Here is an 18,926-nt window from a genome sequence, read left to right as displayed (position 1 = left end):
TGTGTGTACATTTTAAAGAAGTGGAGTCTTCTGTAACCTGTGATTGTTTTCCAGAGATGAAGAGCAGTTCCACTTCAGTCTCCAGGACTTTAAATGTGTGGCCGTCCTCGGACGTGGACACTTTGGAAAGGTACGTTTCTTTCAGTCTTTTTTTTTTTAACTTGATCTTTAGTTTCAATAAATAAGGCAACACTTGCACACTGTTCTAATCATATTTTTTAGATTTTCTTGGGTTTTGTCAGGTGAATGTTTGTATTTCTGTGTTTTGAACACCAATGGCTGATGAACTCTGTGATCAATCATTTATGTTTTTACACCTTTGAACCTTTAAAATGAATTAAGGATATAATTGAAATGAAAAATGTAATGATTGTATTACTTAAATGTTTTATAGTGATTTTTTTTTACTTTTTTAAAATTATTTTATTTATTTTAATCATTAGATTTTTTATTATTTATCTACTCATTTTTATTGATATTTTATCTTTAACTCTTAGTCCTACCCTTCTTTATTTATTCATTTAACTATTTATAATCTTAATGTTCATATAATGCTTATTTTAATTACACATATTTTGTTGTTGTTGGTGTGCATGAGTCTTTATTTTAAAATTAATTTGTTTTTTTTCTCAATGCTTTATTTATAGTTTTTCATTTTACAAACGAGAACATTTACTCCCTTCATCCACCCGCCCTAATCTTAAAGACAAGAGGGACAAGAATGAGAAAGAAAACAAAAAACAATAAACAAATAAAACAAAAACATAATAATAATATTAATAATAATACAAGTAAAGGCAGTAACGATAATAGCTAATAAAAATAAAGTAAATCTGTAGATATAAAAGCAAATACTTACAAAGTAAATATTCTAAACAAAAATAAATACATAAATAAATACAAACATACAAACAAATTATCCTTTACATTCATAGACATGAAAATAAAACATGAATTTTTACATAATAAAAAAAGATATATATAAATAAAGCTTGATTGATTTGAAAATAAATACAAAAGAGGGACGGTGTTAGAAGAAAATGTTTTACTAACAGTTAACCATCAAATATCCTTTTGGTTCATAAAGTGTCTGTGTGAGGGTAAAGGAAGATAAATTGTACTTATGTAAAGACATTTACAATTTTTTATTAAAAGTTAAATGAAAGAATGAATGTTAAGATGGAAATGTGGGATTAATTGTTAATTTTTATGGCAGGTAAGAAGTGTGAGTGCTGATTGTTTCACTGCAGCTTTGTTTGTGGGGCCAGATACTTTCCTTCAGTTGATGTATACAACAGGTTTTTTTTGGAACATCTTAAGATGATTCATTCTCATAAATGATGGTTTGTCTGATTTTAGACCTCAGATAGAAATCTGAACAAGATCTCTCCTCTCCTCCTCAGGTGTTGTTAGCAGAATACAAGAGCACTGGAGAGATGTTCGCTATCAAAGCTCTGAAGAAAGGAGACATTGTTGCTCGAGATGAGGTGGACAGGTAAACATTAAGGCTTCTGATTGAACTTCTTCTTTGTGGAGTATCACAGTCGTATATGTGAAGAAAACAGAAGGATAACTGTCTTTTATCTTTGTCTTTGTCTATCTTCAGTCTGATGTGCGAGAAGAGGATTTTTGAAACAGTCAACAGCGTCCGCCACCCGTTCCTGGTCAACCTGTTTGCATGTTTCCAGACGCAGGAGCATGTTTGTTTTGTCATGGAGTACGCTGCAGGTGGAGACCTGATGATGCATATCCACGCAGATGTTTTCTCTGAGCCCAGGGCTGTGTGAGTGAACAAACTACTGTTCTGTCTTTATATGAGTGTGTGGCTCCTTTTTATCCCCAATGTTCTGCTGCTCATCTCTCTCTATCCTCTGTCTTTTGGGTCTTTGCAGGTTTTATGCTGCCTGTGTCGTATTGGGATTACAGTTCCTGCATGAACATAAGATTGTGTACAGGTAAGGAGTGTGAAAGTGCCTTACATTACAGTCCATCAATTTTTAGACGATGATCTTATTTTTAAAAACTGTGTTTCATTGCAGAGATTTGAAGCTGGATAACCTGCTCCTGGACACAGAGGGCTACGTGAAGATCGCTGACTTTGGGCTTTGCAAAGAAGGTAGAGTGGAAAACCACATTACTCTGAAGGTTTCACAAAACAAAAGAATCACATCCTTCGAACGAAACTTCAAAATGAAGAGAAACTACCCATCTGAACCGCCTCAGTGTGCTAGTTACAGATTTCCCCACAGAAAGATAAAAGAGAGAGAGTGATGAGTTTGTGAGGAGTGCTGATCCATTAAAGAACCTCTGACTGTGTCGTTTTCAGGAATGGGTTTTAGAGATCGAACCAGCACGTTTTGTGGCACACCGGAGTTTCTGGCGCCTGAGGTTCTGACTGAAACGTCGTACACCCGAGCTGTGGACTGGTGGGGGCTGGGTGTCCTCATCTTCGAGATGCTGGTTGGAGAGGTGAGTGAACATCCAACAGATGTTAACAACATGGATTAAATTTCTCCGTCACCACGACAGATTTCCGTCATTTGGAAAATGCGAGGGGAAAAAACTCCACATGTGCTTTGTTGTGGTCCCATTTAGGCTATCCTATTAAACTGACACTGCTTTCAACAAACACAGCTAACCAGAGCCATTGTGTCAACCAATCAGAGGCAGAGCAGGGCAGGTCATGTGCCAATGCACGATACGGGAACCACTGTATTAGAGGACAGTATACTGTGTACATGTCCTTGGGCTAAAGGCATGTACACAGTATACTCCTTTTAAGGTGAAAACCTTTGGGAATTGACCAATAGGCAGGAAAAAAAGGCTCTTACATGTTTGGCATGGTGGGTTGATGGTCAGGTAGTATGATTTGGTGTCAAAAGAATTTTCAGTCAAACTAATTTATTTTGCTTTAATTCCTGTAACAATCACATGCTGCTCCAGTGATGGATTATCAGCAGCTGATCTTTTATATTCTGGCACATCTCTTTTCAGTCGCCCTTCCCCGGTGACGATGAGGAGGAGGTGTTTGACAGTATCGTCAACGATGAAGTCCGCTACCCACGGTTCCTCTCGACGGAGGCCATCTCCATCATGAGGAGGGTGTGTAATCCTGGATGATAAACAGCTCAATAAAAAGACGAGTACAATCTCCCCCTTCGCTCTGAAGTGGATTATACGCTTCTAGCTTGGAGCAGTTTCTTCTGGGGAAATGTGGCTTTGTGATATTAATGTGATATTAATGTAATAATGTGTGCTCCTCCTTGTGCTCAGCTTTTGAGGAGGAGTCCTGAGAGACGACTTGGAGCAGGAGAGAAGGATGCAGAGGAGGTCAAGAAACATCTATTCTTCAGGGTGAGGAACGAAAAGAGGATTTGCACCAATACATTTGTGTCAGCTTTTCTTCTCAATTGTTTTAAATATGGGGATATTTTTACATTTTGAATAGCGATATCTGGTTTTCCTTTGTTTCCCTTCATGCTAAGCTCGTCTGAGCTGACTCTAGATGCAGCCTTATGTTGAGCAGACAGACATTACAGTTGTATTAGTTTTGGTATTAAACTCTCACAAAGCCTGTTTCCTGACATTTCAAACCTCCTCTTTTCTGATTCATCGTAGAACATGGATTGGAACGGACTGTTGTCCAAGAAGGTGAAGCCGCCTTTCGTGCCGACCATTCAGGGCACCAACGACGTCAGCAACTTCGACGATGAATTTACCTCAGAGGCTCCGATCTTAACCCCGCCCAGGGAACCCCGAGTGCTGTGCTCCAAGGAGCAGAACCTGTTCTCTGACTTTGATTACATCGCTGACTGGTGTTAGCTTCACCTGACCCCCCCCACCCCCCCATCCATCGACTACACAGACACACAGATACACACACACAGAGACAGACACACACACTGTGAACCAACAAACACATCGATGACTGCTTTCATCATTTTCAAACGTTCCTCTTTCTTTGCCCAAAACATTGAGGAGGAGGAACAGACGTGGCTCCCTGAGCCTTCAAAACTCTGTGCCATTGAGAAGAAAAGTCTCCTGAGGACCCCACTTATTTTTTTAATCCACATGAAGAACTTTTTTTTTTTTTTTTTTAAGAAAAAAAAAACAAAATTAACTCTGTTGTTGGAGAGTGAAGGAGGAGGAAGATGTTTTGTCCTCCTGCACACGTCGCCGTGTCCATTGTCTGACCACTGAGAATGTTTTTCATATGAACTCTGAGAAGACGACAACTTTACAATCATCTTATTCAGTGTCACCGTTGTCAGCTTTTTTTTGATCTGTACAGATTATATTCAGTCATGTGTTTTATTGTATATTTTTTTTTCGTGATGTGCAAAGCCCTCGCCACAGCTTTAGGACATTTTATCTCACTGTAAAGTTTGACATTTCTGCCATGATCATGTCTCAAACTGGTGTTCAGTGAATCAGAAGAGCTCAAAGCGTCAGCACTGAACGGCAACTAACATCTTGACTACTACTGCTGCTTCATGACTTGAAATCTAAAGAGTCTTTACACTACATGTCTTTATGTTTAGAGGCCACAGCCAACAGAAACCCACTCAATAATGATAGCTTCAATTAATATTCCATCCAGTGTTACTCAATCTATAAAACTAATCACTATCATTTAGTTTTATTTTGAAGAAGTCCAGAATTAGAAAAACCCATGTGTCAGAAGAAATCATGAAAACATGTTCATGTTGTGCCCTCTAGTGGCCGTGCAGCTCTGTGATTGGAGCTGCTATAACATTAAATTAATGCCTTTGTCAGAGTGAAGATCAAAACTAGTTTGTATATCATTCCTCAGTGAACACGCTTCATAAATCTGAGAACATCTTCTTGTTTACCTCAAAGTTTTCACACTAAAGTGGCTCACGTCAAAGCTACAGAAACCAAATTGATCCTGTCCCTGTGGAAGCAGCAGACCAACAACTCCTCATGGTTCAAATAGAAACCTGATTGATGGACTGAAAATGATGACAGATAAGGTGAAGAAATATTCAGTAGATGAGGGCTGAGCAGCTTTTTTTTTCTTTTTGGGAACATCAACTCAGTGATTCTGTCTAAAACGCCATTTTCAAGTTCCCCACACTGTTCTGTGATCAGTTGAATTTTCAGTGAAACAGCTGATGACTTTTTTGTCATTCTTCATGTTTTCCATGAACTGACTCAAATGTTGGAGACCTGTTGAAATGAATCACTACAGGGGAGGGCAGGGTATATTATATATACATACTGTATGTACACAATTAAGCTGAAAGCACTAATTTTATCAATAGTTTTTAATTATCTATGTTTCTTAATGATGAAAATAGATTGTATAAAGTTTTTTTTATTCTTCGCTTGTGCATGTTGTTGCCAGAACAAACGAAAATGTAATGGATGGTACACCAACACTCAATCACAACTGTTGCTGTTCACCCCGGTGTAAAAAAAAAGACTTCAGTCGTCTGTTGCCCATCATGAATGCACAAATTAAACATTTGTAATAGTGGCTTTGCTCTGATCTTTACTCCTGACATTGAACACAGCCTGCAGGTGTATGAAGGGTTCTTTGAGGTTGTTCACTTTAGAAACCGTTCAATGAAACTACGGCCTCAAGCTTTGGTGACAACTAAACTTCTCAAACTTATCAGTAAAAAGACGGAGCTCATGGTTGTGGCCCCCAACTCACTGCTCAGGAAGGTTGGAGATCTCCTCCTCCTCCATGTGGATGGCTGTTTCATCTCCCCATCTCCGGAAGTCCGCAACCTGGGTATCATTCTTGACTCCACCCTCTCCTTACGGTCACACATGAAATCAGTCACAAAGTCTGCTTTCTACCACCTAAAGAACATCTCCCGGCTGCGTCCATCTCTCTCGGATTCAGTTGCCCAGACCCTCATTCATGCTTTCATTACCTCCCGGCTGGATTACTGCAATGGAGTCCTGTTCGGGGTACCAAGCAGTGCCCTGGACATGGTAAATGGTAAATAGGCTTGTACTTATATAGCACTTTTCTAGTCTTTCTGACCACTCAAAGCACTTTGACACTACTCGTCACATTCACCCATTCATACTCATTCACTCACTGACGGTAGAGGCTGCTACAGTGAGGGACCATCAGTGTTAGCTAATCTCATTCGTTCACATTCACAGACCTCAGGAGCAATTTGGGGTCAGTGTCTTGCTCAAGGACACTTCGGCATATGATTGCCAGTACTGGGATCAAACCGCCATCCTTCCAATTGATAGACGACCGACTCTACCCACTGAACCACAGCCCTTGGACAGGCTCCAATACGTGCAGAACTCAGCTGCCAGGGTTCTCACACACACCAAGCCCTGGCAGCACATCACCCCCACTCTCATTCACCTCCACTGGCTCCCTGTAAAGTACCGCATCACCTATAAACTCCTCCTCCTCACCTACAAATCCCTGCATGCCCTCGCCCCCTAATACCTGGCTGACCTCCTCCACCAACACACTCCATCCCAGAACCTACGGTGTTCGAACCCGGGTCTCTTCTCCAATCCCCCGGACTAAGCTGCAGACCTTCGGGAACAGAGCCTTCAGTGTGGCAGTCCCCACTCTGTGGAACTCTCTCCCTCCCGACATCTGCAGCGCCCCAACCCTGGACTCTTTTAAGAAAGCAGTCAAAACACACCTTTTCCTCAAGGCTTTTCCCTGTTAGATGGTGTGATCCCCACCTACCCCCCAGACCCTCTACTTGACCCTTTGTAGCGGCATTGGGTTTCTTGAAAGGCGCTATATAAATATCAGTTATTATTTGGTGTGATGGAGCAGAAATACCAGAAAGGCATCTCCTTAAACACATTTTTTAATAATGAAAACATGAGCTTGTTGCAATGCTTTAATGAAAATCTTTTATTTTTTTAAATTACTTGAAACAATTCAAACAAACTAACAAAATAGAACCTGGTCCTTTTCTACAAAAACAAAAGGTTTTATGTGTACAGTATGAAACCAGCCTAAAATTGCAAGCATCAGTTACATTTCCAACTGTGACATATATACATGGTACAGTATACACACACATAAATCAAATACTGTAGTCTGCGCAGTCTGCCAGCTGTTTAAGCACTGGAATGTGTCCGTCTGTTTTCTGCCTTTACAAAGGCTCCCAGTCTTATGAGAGACAGGAGAAATCTTCCAAATCCAACACAAATATGATTTTTTTTAAAAAGAAAGAAGAGTACAATCCCGTAAGTACAGCAGAAAAATATCGTCACTGAGTAAAGAGCGTCTTCCTCACAGTTGGGGCAGCTTATCGACAGGTGTGTCAAATTTGAAATCTGGAGGGAAGAGTTCTGCGGCGCGCGGGTAGATGAGTCGATACGACTGTCTGATCGTAACGTCTGCGACACCGGCGATGTCCCCGATTTCTGTGGAAGAGTCAGAAACAAAGATCAACTACGAGTCCTGCAGAATATCAAACTGCTTTCCAGCTGCTGCAAAATGTCAATGAACAGGTCAAACATCCCCGTGTCTTTAACCCTCCTGTTATGTTTGTTTCTTAGGGACAGCAATAATGTTCCTGGGTCAAGTTGACCCGGGGCATATTTAACTATCCAAAAGTGTCAGAAACCTAAAAAAAAATTTTAATCTCATTATTAACTCATTACTAACCATTTAAATCAATATTTAGTGCAATGGTGTTCTTTAATCCTCACAGATCATGGTTCAATGAGGATAACTCACTCGTTTTTCATTAAAATTCATGTTAAAACTTTTTTTAATGTACATCAAAAAGCCCTAAATATAAATACAATAGTTTTAAATGAGATAGGTTTGTTTATTTTATTTGACATTTTTATGAAGTGATGTTGATAAATGAACACGACACCTCTTCTGTCACATGCTGCCCAGATTTTTATGCTGCATTTAGCTGGTTTGGAAGGCAAATATTGCCTTAAATAGACTTTAAAAAGGGTCAATTTGACCCACAACATAACAGGAGGGTTAAAGAGGTTTCTAATGGTCTTGTAATCAGAGTCAGGTCTCAGATATAATCACTGATCAGAGTTTGGTAGAGTCACATGTCTGTGTGCTGTCATGTCTTAATCTCAATGGATTCAAGGTTTAAATCTGCGGTGTGTAAAATATGTGTTCAGAGGCAGACAGTGACCCAAACCACTACAAGTGAGTTGTTGAGAAGAAATGGAACAAGTGTTTTGTCTCTCTCTGATTGGGCAACAATGATTTTCTCATGTTAGGAGTGTTTAGTTTGGATCTTTTAAACCACGCCTCTGTTTTTGGCACACTAGTCTGAAGGTCTCCCAAGGTCTCTGTCATCCTGTGTCCTGAAGAAGCACAAATACCTGCCTCAGCTCAAACTCTCTTCCTGTCATTAGACTCATCACGAGTTAGGATGAGTCAGCGTGGCATAGCAGGAATCAATGGGTGACGTCACTGAGACTACACCCATGTTTAAAGAAGTCTATGATAATAACAAGGGGAAGTGAAGTGCCTTGTACAGTGGCACCTCCAGCTCACCACGTTGAGCACCCGATTTGTTATCAAGGTTTTGTTTCTACATATCATTTAGACATTATAAACATGACTTGACAACAATACGTGTTTTAAAACCTTCCCACTGCACATGTATAAAGAATCAGTCCGTTTTTCCACCTCCAGTCTCTCGACTCAACACAGCTCGAGGATGTCAGTCTGATAGTGGCGTTATTTTAAGCTTAAAGTATATTAAAGCAGCAGAACAGTGTTTGTGTTTGGTGTCTAGGCTCCGACCTCATTACCTCCTCACTCTGTATGCAGATATTGAGGAGTACTGAGGTAGGACTAACCTTCATCTGAGCCTACAGGTGGATGCTGGAGAGGAGGTGGGGTTGAATGTTTGTATGCAGCACTGGAGCAGGGCCCAGCACAGACCAAGACAGGAAGTCTTGCAGCTTAAATAGACCGCCAAATAAGAGGTCAGCTGATAGAGAGCATGACGTGTCGGTATGAATCAGTGCAGCTGGAGTCGCCTGCTTGAATTAGCTGCTCCGTTTCTATCACTCACCTTTCTGGGTCTTCTTCTCGGCAGAGGCCTGAGAGGCCATGTAGATCGCAGCTGCGGCCACAGAGATCGGGCTCCTGCCCGGCACCAGGTCCAGCTCCACGGCCTTCCTGGCGATGAAGGTGGCCGCCATCTGCACCTGTTTGGGCAGACCGAGGTTGGAGCAGAAGCGGGACATGAAGTCTCCAGTGGTGATGAGGTCCACGCTGGTCTCCAAGGCCTTCAGGATTAGCTTGAAACACCTGCCGATCTCCTTCTTAGAGATCCGGGAGACAGCGCAGATCTCTGAGGAGGGGAAGAAAGAACAGGAAGTGAAGTCTCTGTGAGGACATTTAGTCTCCCCTATGTTTAGTTCATACTCTGACTTCCACAGACAGAAAATGAAAGACAACATGCACAAGATAAATATGACTTCCTTTTCTTCTATAAATAGGATGTTTTCATCCCTTGAGCCGTAGAGACAATGATTGCCTTTAGTTCATAACAGCATATAACACAGGACAGATTGAACTGAAGTGACACTGAAAAGCTGTTGTCTGCACACTTTCCAGGAAAGACGAGAGAATCATCAAACATATGTTGTCTTTTTTCTTTTTGGGAAAAGGGTGATGATGAAAATGTTGTTAAAAATATTAATGCATCACATCTCCAATCCTCTAGGGATTGAAAAGGCTTGTGAACACATATTTTAAAATATTTAAGTAGTGAAAAATATCTGTAACAGTAAAGAAGGATCAATTCATTTTGACATCAACTTGTCCTGGAGAGCAGTCCTACCTTTTAGCAACAGTAGATAATCAGGGTGTAATGATTCTTTTTAACAACGATTCAATTCATGATCCGTGGTTGCCGATACGACTAAAGGACGATATTGATTCATTTAGAACGATACAATCCGACACGATTCAGTGACTTGAAAACGATTCAGTAACTTTTAAGCCAAAAATTTGCCGAGCACAGAACGATGTAGTCGGATCATAGGAATATGAATCGATACATCGATGTAGTGGATGACCACGTTCGTTCTGACCTTTGAATGTTCTTGGTACGCCTTCTTGTCTGCAAGCGATGTAGAGGCAGGCTGAAGCAATGGCATCATTAGCTCGTCCCTTTAGACTCTTCTGTTCATAAACCTGCTTGAATAAGTTGTTTGTTCTGTCCTGAAGAGAGAAAAACACATTTACAGCTCACACAGGAAGGTTCTCTCAAATCAATTACATGTCACAACATTTGAAAGTTAACTATTCCAATCTAAGAAAAAGAAAAAGACCAGTGAACAGCTGTCAGATCAGGATGTTTAGATTTTTAGTGGCTTTTTGTTTGATAGTATTGTTCCTCCTTTTACATTTCTCCTCTCTAAGAGGTTTTTATTTTGGCTTATTCCACTATTCAAAATATTCAGTGACATCTGTATGAACCTTTTGCCCAAAGAGAAGCTAAGTCTTGAGCCAATCTAAGAAAATGACTGACATGGTCTCCTCCTTTTATTCTAGAGACTGACATTGATGTGTCTGTCTCTAACCACTAACCAGTTTCAGGTGAATCTGTTTGTCAACTTCAATAGAAGCTTTGCGGTATCATTTCCACACATTTCAATGAGATGACACATAATCATGACATAGCATTTAGTTTCAGTTTCCTTTCTCTTGGGCAGGTTTCAATTCTCCCCACAGATCAAAGTTTCATTCCTGTCAGCCCTAAAGGAGGTAGGATTTAGACTCACTATGATGTTCCTGGGCAGGTTGATGCGGTCGGCCATGGTGCTGATTTCTTTGAAAGCATTGAGCATGGCCCGGTCAGAGCTGCTCATGGTTCGCCTGTTCTGGTACTTGGAGTTACCGAATTCATCAAAGCTAGCTGCACCGGTTCCCTGTGGTGGAAACAACATGCTCATCAGTCAAACAGGTTCTAAGAGACATTGTTTTCAATCTGAGGATTTCAGACCACACCACAATCAATCAATCTGCATCAGTATTCATTTTGGCAGCTATTTTAGTCTTAGTCTTAGTCTTCAGACAATAATGCCCGTTAGTTTTAGTCACATTTTAGTCTTTTCCACCCTTTATAGTTTTAGTCTAGTTTTAGTCGACGGCAACTCAACTCTTTGATTTTTGCCGAAACATCTTAATTCTTTAAATAATTCATGTGGTCGATCAGATATCGGTAACAGGGTTATACCAAGTGTTAAAATCATCAACATTTCACTCTTTTAACACTTTTGCTTGTGTAATATCTGAAGTTAAATAACTCAGCCTGTCTCTGCTATAAAGTCAAAAGGAAACATTCTTGATGAAAGGGCTGTATTGCACTTTTACGACGGTCCTTGAATGCACCTGCAGTGACAGGCGCACTGGACAGACAGTCAGTTTATGGCACTCTGAAGTGCATCTGCATCTTTCAACAAGGAGTTTATCAAAACTTACTAAATGTGTCTGATGCATCACCAAACTGGAATAAATCAAGCTCTAGACTTGGAGCTTTTTACAGTAATAGTGGCAGAAACGTCAAACATCAAATATTAAACAGACATCCCCCCCCCGGTTGTGTCTTGGTCACTAACGCACACCAGGGGTAAAAATCATCCATGAAGAGTAGACAGATGCATGGAGGTGAGGAGAGAGCTGGTTCATAAAGAACTCCTGCTGCAGGTAGAGACCAAGCCAACACTGCACCCCTCAGATAATAACTCAGCCTGTCACAGGAATTAATCACTTTTATTTCTAAAGATTAGACGCACAGCAGGGGGAAACATGGATTATTAATGTTCGACGGTCCACCACTAAAGTTTTCGTCTCGTCATCATCTTGTCGACAAAAACTAAACATATGTTCGTCAGAGTTTTTATTATCAGTGATGCACTTTAGATCGTCACAGTCTCGTTTTCGTCTTGAAAAAAATCAGTCGTTGATTAACATTTATCGTCGGTCTGCATCAGCTAGCATCTATAAATGAAAACAGCTTCACCGCTGGAGGTTAAGCTGCTTAATTATATTTCCCTGTCCTTCCAGTTGACTTACTGGATACTGAACCAGTATGTGACACAGAGGGGAGAGCTGACTCTCACCTTGCTGATCATGGTGGTGAGGTCTCCTCCATTGAGCAGCGGGTTTTGGGCGTCTCCCACTCTGGATGGATCTTTGAGAGCTTTCTCATTTGAAAACGTTCTCCACTCTGAGCCGACATCGATGACACGATCACCTGAGGAGAAGCAGATTTAGACGAGTGTGTGTGTTTTAATGTAAGCTCTTCAGTCTTTTGGATTGAGAGTTACAGCTGTTGTGTCCTCATTTCAAGATTTAAAGACAAAAAGTAAAATTGTAACAACAAACACTGAAGAGTCAGTATTCAGTAGATAAAGGCCGTTGATACATAGGAAAGATTTTGGTCAATGTTTGTGAGTCAACTGTTCAAACACACAGCAAGTCTTTCAGTCAGTGTGTCTGTGTTTCATCCCTCTGGAATAATTAAGCAAAGCTGATGACATATTCAGCTCAGCTCCCTCCTGCACACACACCTCCAAAGTGTCCAGGTCTATGATACTGTAACTGTTGTCTCAGTCCTCCTGTGCTGACTGTCTCTGTCTCACTGTAATGTCTGTGTGTGGTTCTGAATCTCATTGAATTAATTCACACATCAACCCTCTTCCCTCTTTATTCTCATCAATTCATCCTGTGAAGCAGAATCATAAAACATGCACAGAACAAATCTTACATCCATCAGCTAAATCAAATCGGAGATGTAGGGAGGATCAGAGATTTGACGGCGGTCTGTCAGAACAGTTTGTTCTTGTTACAGGGGAGCATTGTCCAGGATTAGATTTCTGATATTGTAATCCTGTTAGGTGTTCTCTCTTCTTTTTTTTTTTAATCCACACATCAGTCTTTCTAATATCTGGAGGCCTTGGGACACTCATCTCCTCAGAGGCCAGCCAGGCTAAGGGAGCCGGAACAGAGGGCACTTTGGCGTTCATCAGAGAGCGGTTGGCGCCTGTCTTCTCCCGTTAGACCCGCTCTGTGCTCAGGGGGCTCATTAAAGAAGGACTCTGTGTTCCTAACAGCTCTGTCTGTATCGCATGTTAGCAGGATTCAGGATCACACTACTCATCTGTGTGCTGTCCCTTCATGTCCTCATGTAAATAAACTTCTATTATGTACACTTCCTATATTCACTAACTGAACATCCCTCTTTGCTCATAAAATATGTTGTTATGGTCGTTGTTCGTATTTGTATGTATGGAGGTCTGATTTTGTATTAAAAAAAATATGTAAGAAATTAAGAAAATGTTCTATATGGAGAGTATAGCAGCAAGATTATACATAGATTGTTGTCCTGTTTTGTCTGCTTGTGTCTTCCTTAACATTTCCTTATTGCTGCTTCCTGATTATCTTGCTCCATATATTTTATGTCCATGGACACTTTCTCAAAGACGGTCATATCATGTCCTTATGTAGCTTTTAGTCATTTTAATCGTATGGTGCTATTTGTACTTTTCTTTTCTTTCTCCTTTTCTTTCCTTTTTTTTTAGTTTGTGTTTTGGTTTCTCCTCTCCCATTTTGATTTTTTTTACTTTATTTTTAGGAAGCCTTTTTAACATCGGGCAAGGGACTACGGATGTAAATTAGCCTTTTGGCCAATTCTGACATATTTACAGAAGTGTTAATTAATATGCATGGTCCCTTTAAATGAAAAAATAAATAAATAAATAAAATAAATTACCGGTAAAAACGGATCTTTTCCAGATAAGGTGGACGCCTGTTGCTTCATTTCTTTTTGGTTAACTTTCTGATGGGCTGATTTGTGATATATATTATAATTATTATTATTATTTTATTTACTTATTTTTCTTTAAAGTATACTGTATTTTAATTGTAATTATCCTGATTACTATTTATACAATTATATGTATTTATTTATTCAACTTAAATTAGTATTATTAACTTTAATAATATTGTTATTTTGTATGGATATATTTACTTATTTTTAATTTTGTATTATCTATTTCTTATTTGTTTATTTTTACTTTGGGACTATGGAATATGTGTTTTTTGCCTCTGAGTCTGATGTCTGCACTGTTGTTTTGTGATATGTTGGCTGAGTCTAATAACAACAACAAAAAATAAAAAAAAATGTATGTTTTCTCTGGCTGGAAAAGCTAACTTTCAGCCATGAAAAATAAATCACACAACCAGTTTGAGTGCCGATAACTTCCTAATCATCAATAATCCTGACCTTTTTCTATCATAAGACAGAACTACTGTACTGCATGATTTACATTCATGTGTATTATATTGGGTTGGAGATAAAGGCATGTCAAGCAAGGATGTCAAAAACGACCCACATGGCAAGAAAATAAGTAATTCTTAAATTTGTCTGAATGAAACTTAGATTAACATCCAACGGCAGACAGAATAGCAGAAAACAAGTTTATAACTTTTCTACCTCAGACTGCAGCCAAATCCTTTGGAAACAGAGGCCTTGTTTTGATCTGAAACTAAGCTGATTGTCATTGTTCAGAGAGTTCAACATTTGTTATTCAAAACCGACTGACCAACCCTAGAAGAAAAAAGGGGAAGGAAGTGTTCTGACTCACAGACTCAAAAGTAAAAGTGTTTCTTTATAAAGAGAATACTGACCGACTACAAGGCCACATTCAGGGCAGATCATGTCCCCTGCTCTGTAGTCCTCCACCAGTATGGCATCTGGGTGGTTGGGACATGTCACTCTGGGAAGGGTCAGGCCATCTCCACTGCAGAACAACAACATTAACAGTCGTAAAGTGATGGTTTGAACAGCATGAAGAAGAGGAAGGGAATATAGACAGATAAACATGGGGTGGGGCAGAGAGGTGCTGTGAGGTCAGGACACAAAAACATTTAAGAAACAGAAAGTCTCATTACACCACTGGAAGACAGAAAATAACAACTGATGAGTTATTCTTCAGATCACACACCCTCAGTGGGACAATCAGAAGTACTTGATGTATCCCTGGGGGAACATGTGGACACAGCAGTTGCTTTTATACAGCATACAAGCACATCATTATTGAGGGAAATATGAAGTGAAGTGACATATATGTTAAATATATTTTTTTTTATACTGGTATACAGCAAAATCTAAATATGTTGCGATAATTAGCACCAGCTTAGCAATAATTGTAATGCAGGGATACAACATTGTATTTAGGGATGCACAATATTGCCAGCACATTATTGGTATCGGCTGATATTGGCTTTAAAATAATGGGCTGCTGCACACATGTTGGGCTCATGTTTTAAATTTAATTTGAATTTAAGCAGCAGTCTGTAAGGTACATGTAGTTGACTAATTTAGGCACATTTACTGTCAAAGAGTAAACCATTTTATTTAATTTGGGTTTAATTGATGTACAGTTGCACTTTTCACATGTTCCCTGTGAACAGAGGTTAGGTTTACTTACTATGTCAAATGTGAAATTGGCCAAATTTGCCCTGGTTGTGGGTTTTGTTATGATTGTCTCAGGGAGAGCATCATCCAAGTTTTAAGTAGGATGTATCTGTTTGTATGAATTTAGTTTGAAAGCAATTGTCATAAATAAATATGCAGTTTTAAGTATTAAGTATTTTTCTTATTTTGCACAAGAAATTAATATTAAATAACAAATGTGATAAGAGCATCACCATAATACTGAATGCTAATTCCAATACAGAAGAGAATTGAGGCTCTCTGCGATTAGGTGTGCTGAAAAACATATCGGTATCAGCTAAATGAGTTGTAAAATAATCGGCATATCAAATATCGGCAAAAAATCCAATATCCTACATGCCTAATTGTATTGCATGTCTATATTTTGTTCCATCCCTAATGTGAATATAATGTAATTTGTGACCTCAGTGTGTTAAAAAAGGAATAAAGATAAAAGTTAAAATGCTGAAAAACTGGATCCATTATGTGATTATATTAAATTATAAGGTTACAAAATCCAGTTATTTCTCTTCAAATGTAAATACCTGAAAATATGACATAAAAAAATATGGCATAAAATGATACAGATCGAAATTCTTACGTTAAACAAACCTGAATAGAAATATTATGAAGTATGAGACAAGTTGATGAGTACGGACAAATGTACAGTGAGCAGGTGTTAACTCAAAACAGAATCCAGGCCTGAATGGGTGCATGGGTTTGTACGTGTTGCAGGTATATGTTTTTAATTGTTTTCATGTAGGCAAGCGTTTATACATGTATATATATAAAAACAACATAATTACTGCACAATGTTCCCTATATGATGCAAGTTATGTTAAAGGGTAGGCAGGATAAGCCTTGGCTTCAGCCTACACCTTTTTTGGTCAGCACGGAATTGGCCAAAATATAAGTGGATGTGTATGCATGTTTATATGTTTATATGTATGCATGATGTATGTATGCATGTACAGATAGATATGTGTGTGTGTGTATATGCTGGACTCTATTTTTTTTTTTTTTTACAGAACCTCTCAGTGATTGTTTTGTTTTTTGCTTTTATTTGTAATTTTTACATGGCTCCTATGTTGTGGAGGGATGTGTTAGTTGCTGACGCAGACCAAAATGAACCCAATCAATCAATCATGGTTTCTGTAAAGTTTCCACATGAACTGCAAATAAAATAAATAAATATAGATGTAAATTACAACGATCCTATTTGTTTGTCAATCCCTGCATACTACTTTTATTCACAATGGCATTGCCAGGCTTTAAATTTTCTTTTACAAAATATTTATTTCTCTCACCCCAATTATCACCTCGTTCTATAAGAATGTATAGACAAATGTCTTATACCTGTTTTATGTATCTATTTACTTTCTGGAAAATGCTTTGTCACTTTGACTAGCTGCAAAACATGTTTTATTTTGTTCTGAATAAAGACTTAAATTTAAATAAATAAAAAAACAGAATCCAGACAGGCTGAGACTAAACCCCGAGGCAAAGCGTCTCACCGTCATCATACCTCCATGTACCGTCACAGAAACCGACTAATCAGATAATAATCTCCGTTATCATAAAGTGATTATTACAGCAGGTAAACTCGGAATCTTTGGGTAAATCCAACAATATGAAAAACAACATAAGGATGTGGAAGAAAGAGAAAACAACAATATATAATCCAGTGTTTGAGAGTCAAATCAGGGCTGTGCAAACATCGTTACACTTCCGCTCCCTAGTGTAGCTTAACAAGGGTTTCTGATATTTATAAATATCAATATCATTATATATGTTGCATCTAAACCCCTCCAGCTGCGTCGTGTAGGGACTAAATGTGTTTACAAACTACATGATGCTCTTTCAGTGCTGCTGCCGTGTCAATGATACTGCAATTAACGTTAGCTCAAGTTCCAGCTTCACCCCATACTATCTGAACAAACGCTGTTAAAACACCACACAGCTGAAAACAAGCTGTCCGAGCAGTGTTCGAGTTATAATGAAAACAGACTCTGGATGTCTGACACAACAGAAGGAAACTGAAAAGAAATACAGAGACTTCTGGCAACATCCAACCAGCTAGCTAGCCCACTAGCCCCTCTCCTAGCACAATACACCGAACACGTAAGAGTCCCGATCCGGGGACTCTGATGGATCCAGAGTCAGCGTACTGAATCGAGACTAGCAGGGAAACGTTTACATATTTATAACCTGAAAGCCACACAGAGAGAAACACGACGTAGTGTAATTGGTCGAAGTTACTACCCACCGGCTTGTCGACGCCATGTCTCTCCTCACTCCGCTTGTGTGTCAAAGAAACAGGCGTCTGTGGCACCTGTATTTATAACTTTTTATGATCACGTGGCCATCAGACTACCGGGAGCCCCGAGGCCCAAAATAGCGCATACGCATTTTTTATTTTTTTTTATCGAAACTGCAACAGTCACATCATCATTTCGGTTTCTATACATCACTCTTGTTTTATCATTGGGCCATACATGTAACCATAGATTTAAAGTAAAGTCCAGTTATATATCTTGTGGTTATACATAATTTTCTTGAAAGCAATATCCTAACAAATCCAGTAGATTAGGCCTCACCCAAACTTCAAGATTTAAGATTCAAGAAAGCTTTATCGCCAAGTGAGCTCGCACACACAAGGAATTTGACGTGGTGAATGGAACACTAGTACTTAACAACAACACAGTAAGGACACAACAAGACAGTAAGGACAATAAATATATAAACCTAAACACAAATCCAGACAGTAAGGGCACAACAAGACAGTAAGGACAATAAATAAATAAACCTAAACACAAATCCAGACAGTAAGGACACAACAAGACAGTAAGGACAATAAATATATAAACCTAAACACAAATCCAAAAGTTCTAAATATAAATAAAAATACTATCTGTACAAAGAAAGATATAGAAGTACTTTTAAATACATGAAATAAGTTAAATTAGAATATGTTAAACCTGTAAGGCCAGATTTCACTTGACTGAATGTAGTGAAGGAGTGAAGATATGGTTAATTTCTATTTTATTTTTGGCTTGCTCTTTATTAGATTTTTGCAATCTCTTCTATCTATACCCTTAAAATGTAATCTTCCAATGTTCTGTTGTATAATAAGAAATAATGATAATACATTTTATTTAAAGCGCCTTTCCAAGCACTCAAGGACACTTTACAGAGAGGATAAAACACAATAAAAACAACACGATAAAGTGTATGTCTATTTATGTCTTAAGTTCCCTAAAAGATAAAAAATTGAAGAGCTAAACTGCTGTAGAACTATTGAGTATGTTTTGCCTACTATACATGTTACATGTAGAATAACTACTGATTGTAAAGTGATTGCTCTTCCTCAATAAAGAAAGAATTGAAGAAAAGAAAAAAATATGAAGAGGAAAAAAAGAAACAAGTTAAATTAGCCTAAGCCATAGTGCACATGTAGTA

The 18,926-nt window shown here is 38.8% G+C and overlaps 2 protein-coding genes across 4 annotated transcripts in view; one reads left to right on the top strand and one right to left on the bottom strand.

The window, feature by feature from the left end:
- Positions 1–5,500, top strand: part of pkn2 (protein kinase N2) — a 34,937-nt gene extending 29,437 nt beyond the window's left edge. For 2 of the 3 annotated variants that reach the window (XM_034703363.1, XM_034703364.1), the window contains exons 15-23: positions 55–130; positions 1,404–1,495; positions 1,607–1,783; positions 1,893–1,955; positions 2,040–2,116; positions 2,327–2,469; positions 2,995–3,102; positions 3,274–3,354; positions 3,619–5,467. In XM_034703363.1, the coding sequence (XP_034559254.1) occupies positions 55–130; positions 1,404–1,495; positions 1,607–1,783; positions 1,893–1,955; positions 2,040–2,116; positions 2,327–2,469; positions 2,995–3,102; positions 3,274–3,354; positions 3,619–3,822 (1,021 nt within the window). In that variant the 3' untranslated portion in view covers positions 3,823–5,467. Of the gene's footprint in view, positions 1–54; positions 131–1,403; positions 1,496–1,606; positions 1,784–1,892; positions 1,956–2,039; positions 2,117–2,326; positions 2,470–2,994; positions 3,103–3,273; positions 3,355–3,618 lie in introns of all 3 variants that reach the window. The other variant, XM_034703362.1, reaches the window with a different exon arrangement.
- A 1,347-nt stretch (positions 5,501–6,847) lies between these two features.
- gtf2b (general transcription factor IIB) lies at positions 6,848–17,841 on the bottom strand. The gene is made up of 7 exons (XM_034703455.1): positions 17,734–17,841; positions 14,660–14,772; positions 12,091–12,224; positions 10,750–10,896; positions 10,057–10,186; positions 9,030–9,311; positions 6,848–7,392 (listed from the first exon to the last, which is right to left on the bottom strand). The coding sequence occupies exons 1-7, from the start codon at positions 17,748–17,750 to the stop codon at positions 7,259–7,261; spliced, it is 957 nt and encodes a 318-aa protein (XP_034559346.1). The 5' UTR covers positions 17,751–17,841; the 3' UTR covers positions 6,848–7,258.
- Between the last annotated feature and the right edge of the window lie 1,085 nt (positions 17,842–18,926).

This window comes from Notolabrus celidotus, chromosome 15 (assembly GCF_009762535.1).
Source record: "Notolabrus celidotus isolate fNotCel1 chromosome 15, fNotCel1.pri, whole genome shotgun sequence".
NCBI lineage: Eukaryota > Metazoa > Chordata > Actinopteri > Labriformes > Labridae > Notolabrus > Notolabrus celidotus.
The sequence above is the reverse complement of the archived record's forward strand: the minus strand, read 5'-3'. Positions and strand labels throughout refer to the sequence as shown.

Bases quoted from the DNA above. Each gene is read 5' to 3' on its own strand.
- gtf2b (XM_034703455.1), bottom strand. The intron at 9,312-10,056 runs GTCAGAACGAAC...TCCCCTCCTCAG, and splicing joins CGTACCAAGAACATTCAAAG to AGATCTGCGCTGTCTCCCGG. The intron at 7,393-9,029 runs GTGAGTGATAGA...ACTCTTCCACAG, and splicing joins CGAGAAGAAGACCCAGAAAG to AAATCGGGGACATCGCCGGT.